The following is an 18939-nucleotide window of genomic DNA, read 5'->3' as shown; positions in this document are numbered from 1 at the left end:
TTTTGTGTATGTAAAACTTTTCTTCTCACAGCCTCCTGGAGGAAGTCTCATGGCTCTGAATCACCAAAATGTAGTTTCCTTCAAGGTGTGTAACTTGAGAGCATTCCAGGGCAACAGTGCCACCCTAAAAGGAACCACTCATAGGCAGAACACAGTGAGATTCCCTCCTCGGCTTAAAGAGAATACAAAATAAAAAGAAAGAAAATGTAGCCAGATACCAAATTCCCATTTCACGCTGACACAATGCAAGCAATCAGACTAGACACAGAAAACTAAATCCTTAATTCAAAAATTTCTATACAAACTTCTTATTCAAGTACACATAACTATAGGAAAAACACCTAACAATATGAAAAATTTGCTTATTCTCCTTCAGATCCAGAGTCCAAAAATGGCCAGAAGCTTGTAGAACAAAGCCTGCAGAGCTTGTACACTGGGTTTCCATCTCTCAGGGCTCAGAAGAGTCAGACCACAGCCATACAGGCAGGATACACAGAAATGGGGGTGGAAGGAAAAACAACACATGACAACCTAACTAATCCTGTCAGAAAAAGAGCTAAATCTAAAGACTAAACACACATCTTAAAACACAAATCTTCGTGAACATATTTCAAAATGATATAATAGGATCTTCATGCCTGAAGTCACCCTCCTGCTGTTTCTACTCTGCCTTAATTACAGTAAAATAAAAGGCACTCTGAACACTCCAGCTTCCTGTATAATAATCCAAGTCACACGGGCAGCAATAAGGCTGGTAGCACACAGAAAAGCTCCAATAAGCCAATTTTTGAGGAAGGATGTGCAAAATGAAGATTATAGAAGCCATGTTATAACAACATCAGAAATCCTAAAGTGTGCAAGGCAATAGAGACCCATTCTCATCCACTCCCAAGGTACATGTCAAATCTCTGTAAGAAGTAAGTGGGGGGAACCGGGGACAGAGGAATTCCTCAATAGTGGGAAAAAGATTCCACATATCCCATGGGTATTACCAAGCAATTACTAGAAACCTTGTCTTTCCTCAGATGAGGACAGAGATTTCATACAGTTTAGCTCTTAGGCTAAGGGACCATTACTGGCAGAGAAATCATAATAGACAATGCCCCATACTTCTATAGTGGTTGCTGTGCTTTGGGTGAAGTTATATTTCCCGTAACAAGAATGAATCTACATCCCACGAATTACACAGTCCCAAATAAAAGTACCATATTGCCAGAATAGCTGCAACACTTCATTAAGACTGACTTCCATATACCTACTCAAGTGAATTTAAAACAGGTGTCATCTTGTTACTTCACCTTTCACCCAATCTTTTGATGACAATTAGAACAACATAGCTGAGGTTTAATCTGAATTAAAAGTCCAGACAGAATTTTGTATTGATTTTTCCAAAACCCTGAGCATGCACATCTCACTAAACTGGCATAAACACATTCCAAGCAGGACTTCACAAAGCAATTATCCATGTTTATTTTTATGTTGGAGAACAGTTATAAATTTCGAAAATAATCTGGGATATATTTGAAATTGGTGCTTCTTCTGATCTTTTCTCAGCCTTTTGGGGAAAGGCAGCTATACATATTTACCCCTCAATGACTTTACACTTAAATTAAGAACCATACCTCAGACTTCACTAGTGCACATCTGATTAATAAATTCCACAGTTTCAATGATTTAATATTTGGTAAAGACATCCCCACTATTTTCTAAAGCTCAGACTCTTTTACAGATGTCATAGGTTGGCTATCCAGAGGTACTAATCACATTTGAAGCTTTAGGCCACGGTTAAGTAATAACATGTTTCAGTGTTAAGACCCTGATGACATGAATGATAGAAATTAAGATCTCAGGCACTTCAGGATGCCTAAGGCCTCAGCTGGAAATGATGGATGCACACACTTAATCTGAATGCACTCTAAGTATATCTACAGACATGATTACTGAGGTCTATGCAAAATCAGGGCTTAAGAAAACAGTGTGTAGTTTCCTACTGAAGAAAGCTACATTCATTATAGTGAACAAGATCTTTATAAATGAAAGCCTGCATTCTGGCAATCTGCATATGCCGATGAGAAAAACAGGCTGGAAGCTTTTAATGTTAGGGCATGGCTAAAAAATGAACAGATCACATTGAACCACAGAGCAAATGCACATAAAAATTCTCAGACCTGGGGATTATCTAAAATTAAATCCCTTTTCTTTAAAAAAAAAAAAAAAAAAAAAAAAAAAAAAATATATATATATATATATATATATATATATTTTAAAAAATAAATAAAATGCAACCCCCCCCCCAGCACTTCAGTGAGGTATAATACCGAGCATGATACAAGCCCTTTGGTAACATTAAGAGTACGCTGGAACTCTCAAGCATACCTTAGGAAATACTTAGGAAACAAATACCAACTCTATTTAAAGTATTATCAAAACCAAAAATACATTAAAAAGCTTTAACAAGTGCCTTCTGTTTTTCTAAATAGTGGTCCATGGTCCTATTAATTTTTTCAGACTTTGGTAATGAAAAAGATGAACCCATAAAATTTTCATAATCCTAGGCACTGCATTCTGTTAATGGTGCAGATAAATTTGCAACTGTTAAGTATTATAATTCTTCCTTTTTGTAATACCCATCTTATACCAGCTTTCATGAATCACCTCAAATTACGTGCAAGGGAAAAAATGTAATTTTTCTATAAATTAAAAGAATTTGTAGTTTAACATTCCCAGCTAATTGCAACTACAGATCAACATTCCTAAAACATTAATATACAACCATAAAGTAGAAGTAACTTGCTAAAAAAAGCTAATGAAACAAGTCTTTTCAGTTCTGATTCACAGTTAAAATCAGTTGTTCTAGTAGGTGTGTGGAAGAAACTGACTCATTCCCACACATTAATTGTTTGCAAAAACAGATTAGTTCAACTTAATTTGATAAATAAGTTAATTGTGCTGGATCTGTTGACTAAACTGATTTTCAAGCCATTTCCACTGACCATGGAAGTTTAAAGGATGTAAACTGAGTAATTTTTTTGCAAAATAATATATCTTAATATTATCTGTGAAAAATCAATATGAAAATAATTTAGATCTGCAAGTGAAACAAGACAGAAAAAATGTAAGATTTATGGACGCTTATGAAATCTTACTTCTGCATTACAATCTTACACTTTATCATGTACCATCAGTGAGAAACTACTACCTGCACACTATTTTCCTGTATGAAAACAAACTTAGCAGCAACTTATTTACCCCTTCTGAGTTTTCATAAACAAAATTTAAATGCAAAATGCAGATCACCGCCTTCAATAAACCACATAATTCCTCACACCCTAACTAAAGACTGGTGCTATTTATTAGCACCTTCATCCACAGGAGAAAAGCAATACTGGCTTCCTTCTATGGGACAAAAGACAATCTTCACCCAGGCCATCTGTCACTCTAACAGCACATGCCAGTGGGCTCTCATCCTCCAGACCATGTTCCTTTGCCACTGCTAAAACATGACTGCAGCATTCAGTGCCAGTGCTTCACAGCATGAAGTTTTACAGAAAAAGTCATTAAAGTTTCTGCCTCATTCTAAAAATAACAGATTAAAACAGATGTCCTGTAAAGAGTCCATCATCATACAGCAGCAGTGGTTAAAATCCACATGCCCTCATGTCACTAGCCCAGACTACAACGCTGTCTAAGCTAACATGGCAGTTTGGGCTACTTCAACATGAATTAATCTTAAGATACATCTTTGAAAAGAACAAAACCAGTTTCATCAAAGCAGAGAATGTAGGAAACTGTGATTCAGCAGCCAGGGTCACACTCCTGTGCCAGATGGCCATCGCCACCTTATGGAAAGTGATCCAAGCTATGGTGCCCCATCTATGCCCACAGGAAAGCCTTCAGGAACAGGGAAGAGTCCTAGCTGCGTCCACACTGCACAAAAAACCCCATGGTCACCACCACCACTCACCTTTCCACAACATCTGAAGGCGCTTGTAGCTGTACCCTGCCCCAGTGGGCCCTCAGTCCACAACCTCCTGCCACTAGCTCTAATGTAAGGAACCATAACAGGCTTTGGTGGATAGAGGATGATGTAGAGGGAACTTAGCCAAAATCTGAAATTCAGCTTTCTCCTTCATCAGCTATCTTCATTATCCAACCAGTCACTTCACACACGTGCCCAACAGGCTTATCACTCACTGCACAGTTTCTGCCTGCACAGAGAAAGACATTGTATGAGCTGGCAGAACCTGAGGTCCTTTCCCGGATTTTTATGTGTACTTCTGCAAGCACGGGAGGGGGAGGAGTGCCAAAGGGAAGGAAGAGAGGAATTGAAGCCCTCAAGTCAAGAGATATGACATGTTATCAAGTGACAGTTTTTCCTGGTGTAACCCCAAAAGACCAACAGATCCTCATAAGCATCCCTGAAAGTCCACCAGCTCTGAGGTAATCTCAAAAATATTTGAGGATATTTCTGCCTCCTATGCTAGCAGCACACTTGCCATACATTGTACCTCTGCCTTTACCTGGTACTTTTCTAGTACAGCAGCTCCTGTGGCAGAAAACTAGGTCAACCCTGCAGGTAGTTTAGAAGATAGATGCTCTAATGCAGGCTGGAAAGACCCTTTCTCAGACTCACATGTACACTTCTGAACACAACTGTTCTCAGGCTGAGAAAACAGGCTCTATATTGCTCTGACAGAAAGGTCACCCTGAAAGGTTATCCCTTCCCTTTTTAGTTTTTTTTTACCTGAAAGGTTAAGGTGTCTCTTTAAACAGAACTGCAAGGAGGAAAGACTAGGCCTCGGAGTCAATTTGCAAAGCTTACTGAGTCCCTCCAAATGGCAAGATCCAAACCTGAAGCACCAGCCCCGACAGTGACCTAAAGTTGTGAATTGCTGCACCAGCACAGAAGCCCTTCCCCATCCATGTTTTGTGCATGATTTTTTCCATCTATGGTCCAGACTCAAATAGAACAAATATATACCCAAAAGTGGCAGCTGAGGGCTAGGCCAGAGGTTGCTTTGAGCACTGTGTGTACATTTTTTCTCTCCTCTAGTCCAGACTGAGAATATATTGATGTTACTACAACAGCATCCACTGTTATGCTAGAGTGTCTTCAAGAGCACAGCAGCAGGTGCCAAGCTGGCCTACCTGTGCTAATCATCTGCATCTTCTTCATTTTTCCCATACCTTCAGCATCCTTAAAAGTTCCTCCCAGGAAAAAAGAAAAACAAACACAGAGACAAAAAACTCCACCACTACCACCATCCAAAAGCAGAACACCACTCTGGGTAGCAGACCTTGCACAAACTGAGAACACAAGAAGGCAAGTCAGCATTCAGACAGACAGCTCGTAACAGATGAGGAGAAGCAGTCCACAGAAGTATCTTGTGAGCCTGCTTCACACAAAAAACCAAACACAGATCAGTCTAAACTACTCCGACATGGGTTCTGAGGTGTTGTCACAGAGAGAACCAGCCAGTACATAGTCTGGGAGTGAGACAACGTTGAATGAAGCGTATGGGGACACGTGCCACCTCTGTAGCAGGCCAGCAGTATGAAACAGGGTCAGAGGAAACAAAGGCTGAAGCAAGAGAGGCTGTGCAGCACCAGGATCATTTTGAATACAAATAAGGCCCATTCCTGTGAGACTCTCCTCTGAACATGTTTGACTACTGGCTCCAGACTGCGATGAGCAGCTGTCCAAAAACGGAGCAGCCAGTTGCACCCGTCCCTGGTGACGGGAAGGAAGGGGCCATGAACAGCAGCCACAGCCAGCTAAGGTAACTCCTGAAAAACAAGGTGATGTCAAACCAGCACACAAGTGATGCCAGCCAGCAAGGTGCCCTGAGAGCAGCCATTCTAGCACAGGGTTATGCAAGACTCAGATACCTCAGTATGAGAGAACAAGAGGCTCCATAGGGAGGAACACACTGTACCTGAAAGCTAAAGGACAGGTGGTGCACAGACACCTGAGCTGTGACTGTGCTACTCCAGCACTCTTATACTTCTCTCCTTGTCAGGCTAATCAAGGGACAGCATATATTTTCAGCAGGACGTCTCTTGGGACATCCCTCTGCAGCATATGGAAAATACCACACTGCAGCACCCACAGTCCATCAGGTAAGCCCAAAGACTGCGCAGCCTCCTCTGTGCCTGCTGATAGCTTCAGGTAGTCTCAGTTTCAGAGAGGAATGAGCAAAGCCAACTAGAATGAACAGGACTCCTCACTACTTCTCACTCTAGGAGCAGCAGATGCAGCAACAGTTTAAAAGACACTAAGCACAGATTTGAGAAGTTCTTTCTGAACACACAGACATGGGTTACCTAACACAAGTGGAATTCAATTCCCACTAAGAATACTGAGCATTATTTCAGTATCTATTATATAAACAATATAACAGTGATAACCACTTGGTGAGAGATTATTCAACAGAAGTTATAAATAAAAATAACTAGAAGAAAAGGACTTTGGACTCCATATTTGCAGTTCAGCTAGCTCTTCTCCAAAGACACTTGGCATAAAGATATGTGTATTATACATCCAGTATAGGGAAAGAGCAGTCTGTTTGAAAGCTCCATTCACCATGGGAAAGCTGTAATTGACAAGGTTAAAATGGCAGATTCTTACAAGATTTGTAAAGCAATGGAAGCCACAAACTGCCTCAAGGCAAAGGACCACACCCTGGGCTCTTCTATGGTTAGCAAATAGGAAGAAGATTTTGAAGAAATAAGCCCGTGGCAGGACTACCAGGAAGCAGCAGAGGAATTAATAGGTCAGAAACAATGGGACGCAGCATTTGGAGTTTGTCAGCCTCCACAGGTAAGGTGCAAGGCTTCCACAGATAGAGAGGACATGGCCTAAGTCTCACCAGATGAACATGGGACTTAATTTTCTGTACTCTCCATTTCTCCAGCATCCACCAGCTACAGAGTATGAAAGCAGAGATATCCACTTTCTGTCAGAAAGCAGAGATATCCACATCCAGCAACTACACCAAACAACTCAGAATCTCCTCTGCACCCCACAGCCAGAAAAAACCCGTGCCTCAACGACCACACCTGAACTCTATTTTCTCCAGCCAATTAAGAAGGCAAGCAAGTCTATCAGCCACACTGAATCATTTCAATGGAACTGTATGTGTGACACCTCAAACCCAGTTTTAAAATCAAAATTGTAAAACAATGTTTGCTATATAACTCACCTTAATTCAAACTTAATACCTATGCAGCTTATTTCCATTGTCAGTGGTAAGCCTCCATTTTGTCAAAAGGAAACTCTTTCTGTCTCCAGTTGATAAAGAAGCACACATCTTCAAAGTATATCTCAAATATTTAACTACACTCTGAAGCTTCTACAGACACATAACAGCACAGAAAACTTGTGCACATTAATCCAGAATATCTTCTAACAGCATATCAGGCCGTAATTAAGACACATCATGACATAAGGAAGATTAGCATGTTTGGCATGATATTTTCCTTATTAGCTGGAGGCAGAAACAAGTTCCTTGTCAGTGGAAACACACTGTGAGGGCATAGGACACAGATAAAAGGTGTCTCGTTGCTGGCACTGATTTGTTTTTAACAGCTTGAAGGACAGGAAGGAACACACAGTATCAACTGTAATTGGTTTTAAGGGTATCCCTTGCCGATGGAACACAAATATACAGTCCAGATTTAGACCCACCCCCTTACCATCAAGAGCCTGGATTATAAACTTTTATCCTACTCTGCAGCACCAGATGGTAGCTCACATACATTTCAATTATTTATTGAATAGGCACTTTGTTATACCAGGGTAATCCCACACTGCAGTAAAACCTACACACTGTTTTTATTGCGAGCTATACTTTTCATCAAGTCAGTAACCTTTTCACATTCAGTGAACAAAATAAATAGAATTAAAATAAGCGATTTTATAAACAATTGGATAATCGGCCTCTCCATCACACAGAAAATGACAACGCTGGGATCAATTGGTAAGACACAACCACCAGCAGCGCTATAGAAAAAGCATAACATTCTCTGGCCTGCCCCAAATCCTTCCAACTTCAGTTTTCAAAGTATGCTGCAGTCTGATCTATCACACTTAACAATTTGCTGGTGCTCACTCGTTCAAGCCATCAGCTTGAAAACAAAAAACCCTGAATGCTCTTTACAGAAGACATACAAAGCTCCCATGACAAAACAAATAATCAATGTTCCCCAGGCTGCAGCCTCGCGGGGCAGATGTGATAAAGTGGTTAATTATTCAGTTGGCAATCGCATTACTGACGTCAATAGAAGAGTCCAGGAAGTGAATCCTCTTAGTTTGTTAGTGTATGACAAAGAGTGGTGGTCCCCACAGAAATTAAGAAGAACCAGCTGTCCCTTCATGTTAGTGCTCTGGTCTCTAGTGCTAAAGACACACATTTGCATTTACTGAAGTAAATCTGCCCCTCCCTCTCCCTTAGGAAATCCTTTGTTTTGTTGGTTGGGCGGTTTTTTTTGTTGTTGTTTTTTGATTTTCTTAAGAGTGCTCTTTTAAAGCCTAATTAACTGTACATGCATGGAATAGCTGATAAACGGGAAAACATTCTCGTGAGCAATGATGTCTCCTCCCTCCCCTCCAATTCTTATTCCACGGAGAACTTAAGTCACCTTCGTCATACATTATTATTCATAACTTACTCAGCTGAATAAACCAGTCAGCCACCATGGCCGTTTTAACATAAATTCATTTAGACATGCAGCAGAGAAGGATCTCTGCTCTCCACATACCTCTAGTCAACGGCCTTAACGAAACAACATTGGATAGAAAACTTTATCCTAAGTGCCATCAAAAGTATCCACATTTTCTTTTGCCAGCACGCTCCGGACTATTGGAGGTCTCTCGTTATCAGGCTGCTTAACAGTAGGGAACCATTAAACAAAGCTCTTAGAAAGGCTGCCTAGAAATACTCTGTCCTTGGGGGGCATGCCCAAATTAAAAAAGACTGCATGATGAACGGGAACTGTTTCTTCGAGCCACACACACACGCCCTCTCTAAAGCAACGAGCCGGCACCAGAGCAACATTTCAAAGCCCGAGCGTGGTGCTCTCCCTTTCTCCCCTCCCCCAGGTAGGAAACCCTCCGAGGAGCGCCGGATTAGCCTGACATTTCGAGCTAAGCCGAGCAGGGTTTCAGGCCAAGGACACTCCGCTGCTGTTCCCGCTGCCGGCTGCCAAGCGGTTCGCAGGGACCGAGGGAGGAGACCTGGAGGGTCAAGGCCCGGTTGGCGGCGGGGGTGTTCCCCAGGGAGGCGCCGCATCCAGGGGCGGCGTCTCCGGCCGCTGCCGGGAGCGGCGGTGGGAGCGCACTGCGGGGCCGGGCCGCCCCCGGCCGGCCCGCCGCCCCTCACCCGGGCACCGCGCACAGCCCCGGGCACCGCGCACAGCCCCCGGCCCCGCGGCCCCCGCCCGGGCTCACCCCACTCGAGGAAGTCGGACACATATCGGTCGCGGCGGAGCGGAGAGTCGCGGCTGCACTCGGCGTAGACGCCGACCAGGAGGTCGAGCAGGGTCTCCACGCTCAGCACGCTGTCGTGCCGCTGCGGCCCGTCCAGCACCAGCTGCTCCAGCCGCTTCAGCCGCACCTTGGCCGACATGGTGCCGCTCGGGCGGCGGGCGCGGGGCACGGACGGGACGGGGCGAAGCGAAGGCCCCGGGGCTCAGCCGCGCTCGGCCGCCCCGCGCCACCTCCCGCGGCCGAGCGGCTCCTTCCACGGGCTCCGCCTCGGGCACGGACGGTCCATGGGCCGGACCCGGCCACCCCCCGCCCCGCTTCGCTGCGGCCTCGCCCCGGCGGCGGGGAAGGGCCGATCCCGCTCCCGATCCCGCTCCTCCTCCCCGGGCCCGGCGCGTCCCTCGGAGCGGCTCCGGCCACGCCCACCGCGCGGCGCCCGCGCGCTCCGACGTGGGCAGGGCCGCGCGAAGCCGCGCAAGAAGATTGGGCCGGGCGGAGACCCGTAGCGGCAGATTCGCCGCGGAGGGCGCGAGGGGCGCCGTGGGCTACGCGTCCGCGTCGGCACTTTCGTGTGTGCGCGCGTCTGTGCGTTATCCTCAGCCAGGAGGTTCTTCGGTGTAAGATCTGTGTGCGCTTTCAAGCCCGACAAAGGAGCCGCAGTCAGTGGAGCAGGCAGCAGCCAGCATTGCTGCCTCATTCGGCGACATGCTGGCACTAATGAACTTCAAGCACGCAGCACCTCGCGATGTTGGTGTCTGACTACGTGCACAGAATCACAGGCTCTTGGAATGGGTCTGGCACCACAACGGGACGTCTTGTCCAACCTCCCTGTTCGAGCAGGGTCCCCAGAGCACATGGCACGGGGTGGCATCAGATGGCTCTTGGATGTCTCCAGTGATGGAGACTTCACACCCTCTGCGGGCAGCCTGTTCCAGTGCATGGTCACTGCACAGTAAAGTTCTTCCTCACGTTCGGGTGGAACTTCTTGCGTATCAGTTTCTCGCATTGACTCTTGTTCTATTGCTCGGCACCACTGAGAAGAGCCTGGCTCTATCCCCTTGCCACCTTCCTCTCAGATACTTGTAGACATTGATGGGGTCCCCTCTCAGTTGTCTTTTCTCAATGCTGAACAGGACCTGCTCCCTCAGCCTTTCCTCATTAGAGAGATGCTCCAGTCCCCCAGTCATCCTTGCTGTCTTCCACTGGACCTGCTCCAGGGGTTCCACTGCTAACTTGGCCAAAATACTCAAGGTCCATATATCCTGCTGTTGAACTGTCTTAAGTATAATATTAAAGATCACACAGGTCAAAAGGACCCCTGCTCAAATGAAGACCCTTTCTCTGAGCACATGTACAAGTTAGCTGGGGTTATGTAACTTGTATGGAAATGACTAACCAATCCTAGTAGAGGGCTGAGCTTGGGAGGTTGCTGACTCTGAATTTCTGTTTATGAATAATGGTGCAGAAACTCCAGTAGCTTGTGCTTGATTTGTGGAATACTGCTGAGCACCCAGGCTTGCACAACGCTGAAATAATCAATGTCTCTCGAGTGTGCAATTCTTGGCTTGTTGTACACCAGGTAATGATTCCCATTTCATGGACAACGTGCGTCCAGTGTGCGTGCCCTGGTCTGTGCCATCCCAACAGGGCTGCAGGGCAAAGTCCCTTCCCCGCTGGTCAGGCAGGTGCACTGGGGACCAGGCAACCTGCCTGAGCCACCCAGCCCCACACCTGGCCGTGCCAGGCCATGCGTTCCCGCGAATGATGTGGTGACCGCAGGGCCACCATCCCCACAGGTTTTCACGAGATGCTGTGGCCATTGGGAGAATTCTCTGACCACACCGGGAGTGGGGCCTTCTCTTTCCCAGCCTTGGTCATGATTCCCTGCTCCGTGACTTGCCTCAGTGCCAACAGGCAGGGGGCTGCCAGGGTAGGCATGGCTTTGCAGCAGGACATGGTGTCTGGAAACTGTGGCTTTTTATGCCTTTCAGAACCTCCATGGTGACAGGACTTTATTTCCCAGCAGCAGCTAGTCTGGGCAAAAAGAGCCCTGCGTGTTCACAGCTGCTGTCCTTGATCCCTTGAAGGAGAAGGGAGCTGGGTGTGAGGTACTCGAAACTTTCTGCAGCAGTGCTTTTTTTCCCATCACAGCTTATTCTGAGAACTGTTCTCTCGGGAAGCTGCAGCACCTCAAGGCAAGATGCTGAGTAGCTTGGGATGGGAGTTGACTTCTCTAGGAATGCAGCCAGTCAGGTCCTGATGCAAAGCTGAACTGGCAAGGATGCTGTTTCCTTGCCTGTCTCCCCCGGCAGGTAGTTGGAGTGCTGCGCGTTCAAAACCATGGCACCGGAAAGGAGGCAGCCGAGTGCTGCTTCTGTCTGGGCTGGGAACACCCTGCCTCTGGCAGCAAGAGCCAGACTGGGCTTTGTTCATGGTCAGACGTGACATGTCAGTCACTGCTGAAAGACCTGAACGTTCCCATCTGTCACCTCCAGGGCCAATAGCAAGGCCAAATGCAACCAGTGCTGCACAGGGGGAGCTGAACTGCCCTTTCCCCAGGGTCAGGAGCACACCCAGGCAGAGAGATGGGGCATTTATTGTGGAGCAGAAAGTATTGCTTCCCACCTGACACAGGGGGCCAGCAGCTGATCACAGAAATACTTGTTTCTAGGATCCCTTGGCCCTCGGGCATGTTTGATATCTCTTTGACAGCAGCCATCTGTTACATTTGAAAGCTATCCAGTTCATAATAATGCCATCCTGTGCATTTGGACCTAGTACCTGGGTCAGGTGTGTTGGGACCTGTTAATTCTTAAAAATGCAAGTTGATAGAAGATCCTATGAATCACACAGAGAATGTATAGTTTTAAAACAAAGAAAACCCAGAATACACTAAAATAGTTTTGTTTTTCCTGAAAATCTTCTATCTCTTTCTACTTCCTTCTGCAAAGATCCACTTGAAAAAAAAATATTTCGCAGCAGATCTTGAAGTTTTCATTGTTCTCTCGCTGTGTTCCTCCTTGGTTACAGTTGTTTCATCTGACCTCATACTGTGTCATATTACAGATACATTCATTTAAAGGAGCCTTGGTACTTTAACAATCACAATTGTTCTTCTGGTGCTGTTGCTTTTTTTAAAAGGAGACCCTAACATTTTCAGCTTTTTACCACTTTGGAGAGTAATTTTTGGGTGGCCGATCAGAGTAATGGCTGGGGAGAACAGAGTTTTAAAGATCCTGTTACAAATATCTGTCTTTGCCCTTCTTACTGTTCCTGCAGGTGGAGATTATCATCACTTCCTTCTGCAAGGAAGAGATACAGGAGACTGCAGCTCGGTGAAGAAATAGCCATCTCTGCCTACCAACTGCTCTGTTCTCTCCAGTCTCCTCAGTCTGTTTTGCATTAGCAGAATTCAGGGGTTTCAGGAGCTATTCCTGACTTGCACCAGTAACAGGGAAGAACCGGGGTCCAGTGCTGGGAAAACGACAGATGGGTGACAGGTGATATTGAATCCGGCTTTAACAGCTATGGAAGGTTTAGTACATCAGAGCAGCACATGCAGGATTATTTACGAGCGATACTGTAGGTATTCCAGAATCAGTTGAAATTTTATTTTGAAAAACCCTTGCAAAGAGTTAAAAGCCATGTGCATTGTAAATAATTCTGGGTTTTCACAGTAAGGGTTTCAGCTACAAAAAACTCTACTGAGCTCAAAGGTGACATTTGGTATTCCTACTAGGAATTGTATGTAAACTTGGAAATGTAGCTGAAGGTATTCTGCTTCTGTTACTCATCTGTGCCAATTCCATAAGCTAAAAATAAATGTGACTTGGCTAAAATGAATTAAATGATCCATGTTACAAGTTCCTTTTTCCTATAGCATATTTAAGTGGAAAAATTCAGCCCCTTTTTCTGTAACAGATCTGATTTTAAATTTTTTAGGGGTTTTTTGGGGGGCGGGGCAGGGAGGGGAGGTTGGGGGTTGTGTTTTGGTGGGTTGTTTTTGTTTTGGTTTTGGTTTTTTTGGAGGGGGTTGGCAAGTGAACAGGTTCTCAGTTTTCTCACTTATCTTGAATCGTTGTAGATCTGCAGAACTGAAGGCACAAAGTCTATGTGGCTACTGAAAAGTTTTTATGGATCCAATCAACTCAGTCAATTTAGGTATCTTTTTTGGTTTTTTGTTTGTTTGTTTGTTTTTGTTTTGTTTTGGCTGTACTCCAAGTAACTTAGTAACTTGTAGAGGGAGAAATTCTGCTACAGAATTTTGATGGCAACAGGAAATAGCTGTGTCACTGCTTTATGACTTCAGGAAAATCCACCCACAGATCATTTTGGAATTGAGGAAAATGAAGAAATATAAAGTACGGACAGAAACTGCAAGCATATCTCATTAACAAGGAAAACACCCTGCTAAAAATAGGAAGTGAAGAAGTTGCAACTATCTCCTTTGATACATTCAGACAGATAATTCTTGAAAAAGAGAAAAAAAATCAAGTTGCAATATTTTATTTGGGTTTTGCCTTAATTATTTTATAGTAATAAGCAAAGGGGAGAGTCTAAAGAGCTGGAAAACCTAGCTAGAAGACCTAAATATATTCTATTCATTAAGGAAATTAGATTAAATTTTTAACTGAGAGAGAAGATGACTAATATGCAGCAAGGGAGGAGTTTTCTAAGGATCCAGACTGTAAAATATAATTAAATTGAAATCAGAGAAAGCTCACAGTAATGAGTTCCAAAGGTGGAATATAAAAAAAGAGTTAAACATGCCTAAAAGTCACACGACTGCTTTGTATCTTGTTGTTATCATGGACTTTCCTTCCTGGAATTATTTTTTAGGAAACTGTCACCTTTCCAGTTCTGTTTGTATTTGGCAATATTCTAAAAAATCCCTTCTTGCCAAACTCAGTGTAAATATACAGCTGTCATCTATACTGGGAGCCAAAAATAATCTATCAGTGGGGGCTGTCTTTGATGACATTGCACCATGTAAGCCTGAACATTGAGCTAATGCAGTCAATATTAAAACAACAACAGCGAGGTCACCACTGGTTTGTTAACCACGATGGCAAGTACAAAGGAAATTTCTCAAAGAAGACAAAGTCTCTGCTCTTTTGTTGGTAAATGCTAGAACTGTCCTTCAGCATCCAGGGAGCTCTGTCTGCTTTAGCTCTCTGGTAATGCAATATCTGAGCAAGGGAGTTTCACTAATGCTCTTCCCTTTGCACATGATAATGAGTGAAGTGGGAGGAAAGAGCGGGCAGTTGTTAACAGGAAAGTGCTGGGAAAGGCTGAGAGTCTGGTCATTTCCAATACTCACTAAAATGTTTTCCCATAACGTAAATTAAAAAAACCAAAACAAACCAACCAAACAAACAAACAAAAAACAACAAAAAACACTTAACCTCCTGTTAAGTGGGTTCTGCCATTGGGTGCATTTGTTGGCAGTGCTTCCATTTTGCTCTTCTAAGCATCTAGATTTTAGTGATGGTATAACCCAACATTTTGAACTGAAGATGAAGCAATATGAAAAGATTTTGTACTTGCTGCATGCTTCCTTAAAGAGAACAAAAGATGAAGCAAAAGTTTATTAGGTGTATTAGTAGGGACTTTTAGGGATACTGTCACTTCCAATTGATTTGCTTTGCAGGACTTAGAGTGCCTCAAATAAACAAAGGAACTGTGCTAATCCCTCACTTCCCCCAGTCTAGCTTCCCAAACAGCAGATTCCCAAACACATAATTTTATTTATTTTTTCATGCTCATATAGATGTCTTACTCAATAATTTATGTCCTTATAAGTTCACTTGAAAGAAGGGATCTTGCCTCTCTGCTGCTGTTTCAGGAAGCCTTTGGTCTTACTGATCTATGTGTTTCCTGATTACGGGCAGTTTAATATGAGGAGCCTGAAATGGATCCCATCAAATTAAAAGGCTTCCCATTCCATTCACACTTTGAGTGCAGCATTAACTGAAGTGGGCAGCTGCTTTCATCAAAATCATTATGAGATCACTTGTTCTTTTCTTTCTTATTTTTGCCCTTTTTTTCCCCCCTCCCAGTATTTGTCTGAAAAAGACTGAAGTGTAGAGAACTAGGGGTTTAGGTGAAGTCATTGTCGTGGACATCTGGAGCAGAATGTCATCACCATGTTTAGGCAAGACAACAGCTCATTTTTATTTCAGTTCTGACTTCAAGTCTACAGTATCCTAAGGAAAACACTGGCTCAATGGTCCAATCTGTTTAGGCACATGGCAGTGTTGAAAGAGAGACAAAACAAAATCCTCCTTAGGCTCATACTTCTTCATGGATCTTCCAAGGAGGTGGAAGCAGTGGTACAGAGATGATGTTAGAAACCCCAAATACTTGTCAACAATTATGATGTCTTGCGAGTCACAGCACCATGTCTTGCTGTCTGTACAGCTGCCATTTTGTCATTTAATAGTGTTTGTTACTGCAACTTCACATCTGCCAGACTTGGTCAGATCAATCTTTGTACAAAGTGTGAAAAGCATCATTGCTGGAGGCAATTTTTTGCGCCTGGGTTGACACTAGACTAAGATTATCTGGTTTTGTTTTGTAGGCTTTTTTATATTTTGCTAGATGCTCTGGCACTGTAGTTCAGCCAAGCTGACAGTCATACTGTTCATTGCAGAGAATAAGGGGAGTTTTTGGTGACATATGCAATAAATAGATAGGAAATGTGTTCCTTTTTCTTAGCTAATCTGTAGGATTAGTTCTCCTGGGTTGCTGAGAGTAGCAGTGTTATTCATACCACATTTTAAATTAATACAGCATTTTATTAATTTTTTTATGTCTTGAGAGGAATGATAGGAGATGAAAAATAAAACTTCTTCCATCTTCTCTCTTGAACCTTTAAAAATCTGTCACTGACTTTAATAGTAGTGTTCCCATGGAGATAAGCACAACTAAGACTCTAAAAGGAATAGAACTAATCTGCTTTGAATGAAATATTTTTGCATTTTAAGTAATGTTACTTTAATACACACTTCATTCTTCTTTGACAAAGTGCTCTTTGATTTTTCAGAAAATGAGTAATCAAAATAAAGAGCAAGTTCTATTGTACTCTCTTCCCCGGTTCCCTCTCTAAATGGACAATCCATGGATAATAATTTTGTGATAATGAGAAGTTGAAATCAGAAAATATTCCAATCTCTTTCTAAGATGAAGGCAGAACATAAATAGCGTGCAGGAAAAATGCAGTTGTACACTGCCCTAAAAGCAGCAGGAGACACTATGCAGAAAAATGCTTTTACTTCTTCAGTAATGGTGACCTGGCAAGCCATTCCCAGCTGATGGTTCTTTATTATAAATTCCTGAGCAGTGTTCAGAAAAGCATAGGTGGGACCAAAATGGCTTCAATTCACAGTATCTTGGGACAGTGAAAAAATAACTGTACCAGCGTCAGCATCAAATATCCTGAGAGACTGCTCCTGATAATTCTCACTTTTCTGTTCAATAAAATCTCTTCCAAAAACAAAGTGATTTTTCTGACAATGTGCAAAGAAGACATTTTGCTCCTATTCATTTGCTCTGAATAAAGATTTCAGCCAAGCTTCAGGCTGATCTTGACTGCACCATTGCACATCCAGAGGCACTGAGTCTGGATTTGCAGACTTACCCTGCCACAGCACAGAGCTGTGCCAAAGCCCTCCGTCTCATCTCACACGTTAGCAATTACAAAGATTTGTAACAACACTGACAGCACTTCAGAAGAGACCGGGACCTCACAGCACTGCAGGCAAGGGTGAATGCTACCCCTGCCTGACTCCCCTGCTCCCAGACACCGCCAGTCCATGACCCACCAGAAATACTTGATCTGCCCACTTTGTACCTCTCTGCTGAGGGCTGGCTCTCTGTCATTCCCCACACTGATCCCCTTCTTTTTGCGAAGAGTGATGAGTTACTCATCCTCCAGTGGCACACACCTGGACTTTTCAGAGGTCTGTGGAGGTCATACCTCCACAAGGTAGAAGGCCAGACAAAAAGCCAGGGAGGATCCTGAAGGGCTAGACATGCACCAGCTAATTTGGGGACGGGGGCTGTATGGTGACTGGCAATGCCCATAGTAGGGCATTCACTGGGCTTCAGAAGGAGTAGCAGCAAGACTTGCTCTCCAACTTCAGTGAAGAAGGAAAGGACAACTGCTGGTCCTACATGGGTCTCCAGCCAGCTCTGGAATTGCCAGCTCTCAACCACTCCTGGCAAGATAAAGTTATCTGCAGCCCCAGCTCTTTAATCTTAATCTCTTTTTAGCTTTCTCCATTTAGTGTTGAAATGTTCCCCACATTTTAGAACAATCTGAAGTTCTGAAAATTCAATCTACAATGAGCTGCTTCAGTTGGGATTTTAGCTTCCCAGACAAGACCAAACACCATGTTGCAGGTGTGGGTACGATTCCTACTGACACGGGGGTAGAGGCTGCATCTGCTACGGTGTGTGACAGTGTCAAAAAAAACATTTTATGGCATCATGAATGTCTTATCAAAGTTCTGTTTTCAGAGGTAAAAGACCAGGCAGTGATTACCACACAATGCTGGTCCATAGTCCCATGTGAGGAGGTCTGACCAGCAAACACCGTGGGAGAAACAGCAAGCAAGGATTCCCCAAGGAGCCTCAGGTTTGGAAGCTGCTTCCCTGACATGAGATATAGGAGCAGATATATGGTGTATGAGGAGGCAGCTGCTGTGGTTACCACTTGTTCTGAGTCTTAGCTCTGATGGAGAAATGGGAACTTTTCTAAAATTGAAGACTCTGCAGTGGCCATTGTCACAGGCTGAAGGGCTCCGGCCTTTCAGAGGAGCATGGAGTTGAGATCTCTCCTTCTGAGAGGATCTTCTTGAATATTGTGTGCCATTCTGGTTCCTCCAGTTTAAGAAGGGTGTGGGGTCCTTGAATGCATCCAGAGGCGGGCAACAGAACAGGGTGAAAGGGCTGGAAGGAACGTCCTGTGAGGAATGGCTAAGAACTTTGGACCTGTCTAGTTTGCAGAAAAGGAGGCTGTGGGGTGATCTCACTGCTTTCCACAGCTTCCTGAGGAGGGCAAGTGGAGAGGGAGATGCTGGTCTCTTCTCTGAGATCCAGTGACCTAACACGTGGTTCAAAGCTACATCAGAAAGGTTTAGACTGGACATTAGGAAGCATTTCTTTACTGAGAGGTGGTCAAACACTGGAACAGGCTTGGACTGCATGATCACTCTAGGTCCCTTCCTAACAGACTGAAATATTCCATTCCATTCCATTCCATTCATTCCATTCCATTCCATTCCATTCCATTCCATTCCATTCCATTCCATTCCATTCCATATGGATACTGCTTTTGTTGTTGATATTAAGCAGGAGGTGGGGGGCAGTAGATCCTCAGCTACAGTAAATTGCCATGACTTCATTTGAGTTAATAGCAAATTGCAGAGACTCACTCTGTCAATAACTAAACT

The 18939-nt window shown here is 44.0% G+C and overlaps 1 protein-coding gene across 16 annotated transcripts in view; it reads right to left on the bottom strand.

Moving 5' to 3' along the window:
- The window catches only part of CDC42BPB (CDC42 binding protein kinase beta), a 91163-nt gene extending 81531 nt beyond the window's left edge, over positions 1-9632 (bottom strand). For all 16 annotated transcript variants that reach the window (XR_005701552.2, XM_040068783.2, XM_040068786.2 and 13 more), the window contains exon 1: positions 9449-9632. Coding sequence is in view for 15 of the 16 variants with exons in the window: in XM_040068783.2 (XP_039924717.1) it covers positions 9449-9626 (178 nt within the window). In the remaining variant the exon portion in view is untranslated. The remainder of the gene's footprint in view (positions 1-9448) is intronic.
- Positions 9633-18939: the final 9307 nt, after the last annotated feature.

Source organism: Hirundo rustica, chromosome 6 (genome assembly GCF_015227805.2).
Source record: "Hirundo rustica isolate bHirRus1 chromosome 6, bHirRus1.pri.v3, whole genome shotgun sequence".
Taxonomy (NCBI): Eukaryota; Metazoa; Chordata; class Aves; order Passeriformes; family Hirundinidae; genus Hirundo; species Hirundo rustica.
Note: the sequence above shows the minus strand (reverse complement) of the source record. Positions and strands in the feature narration are given on the sequence as shown.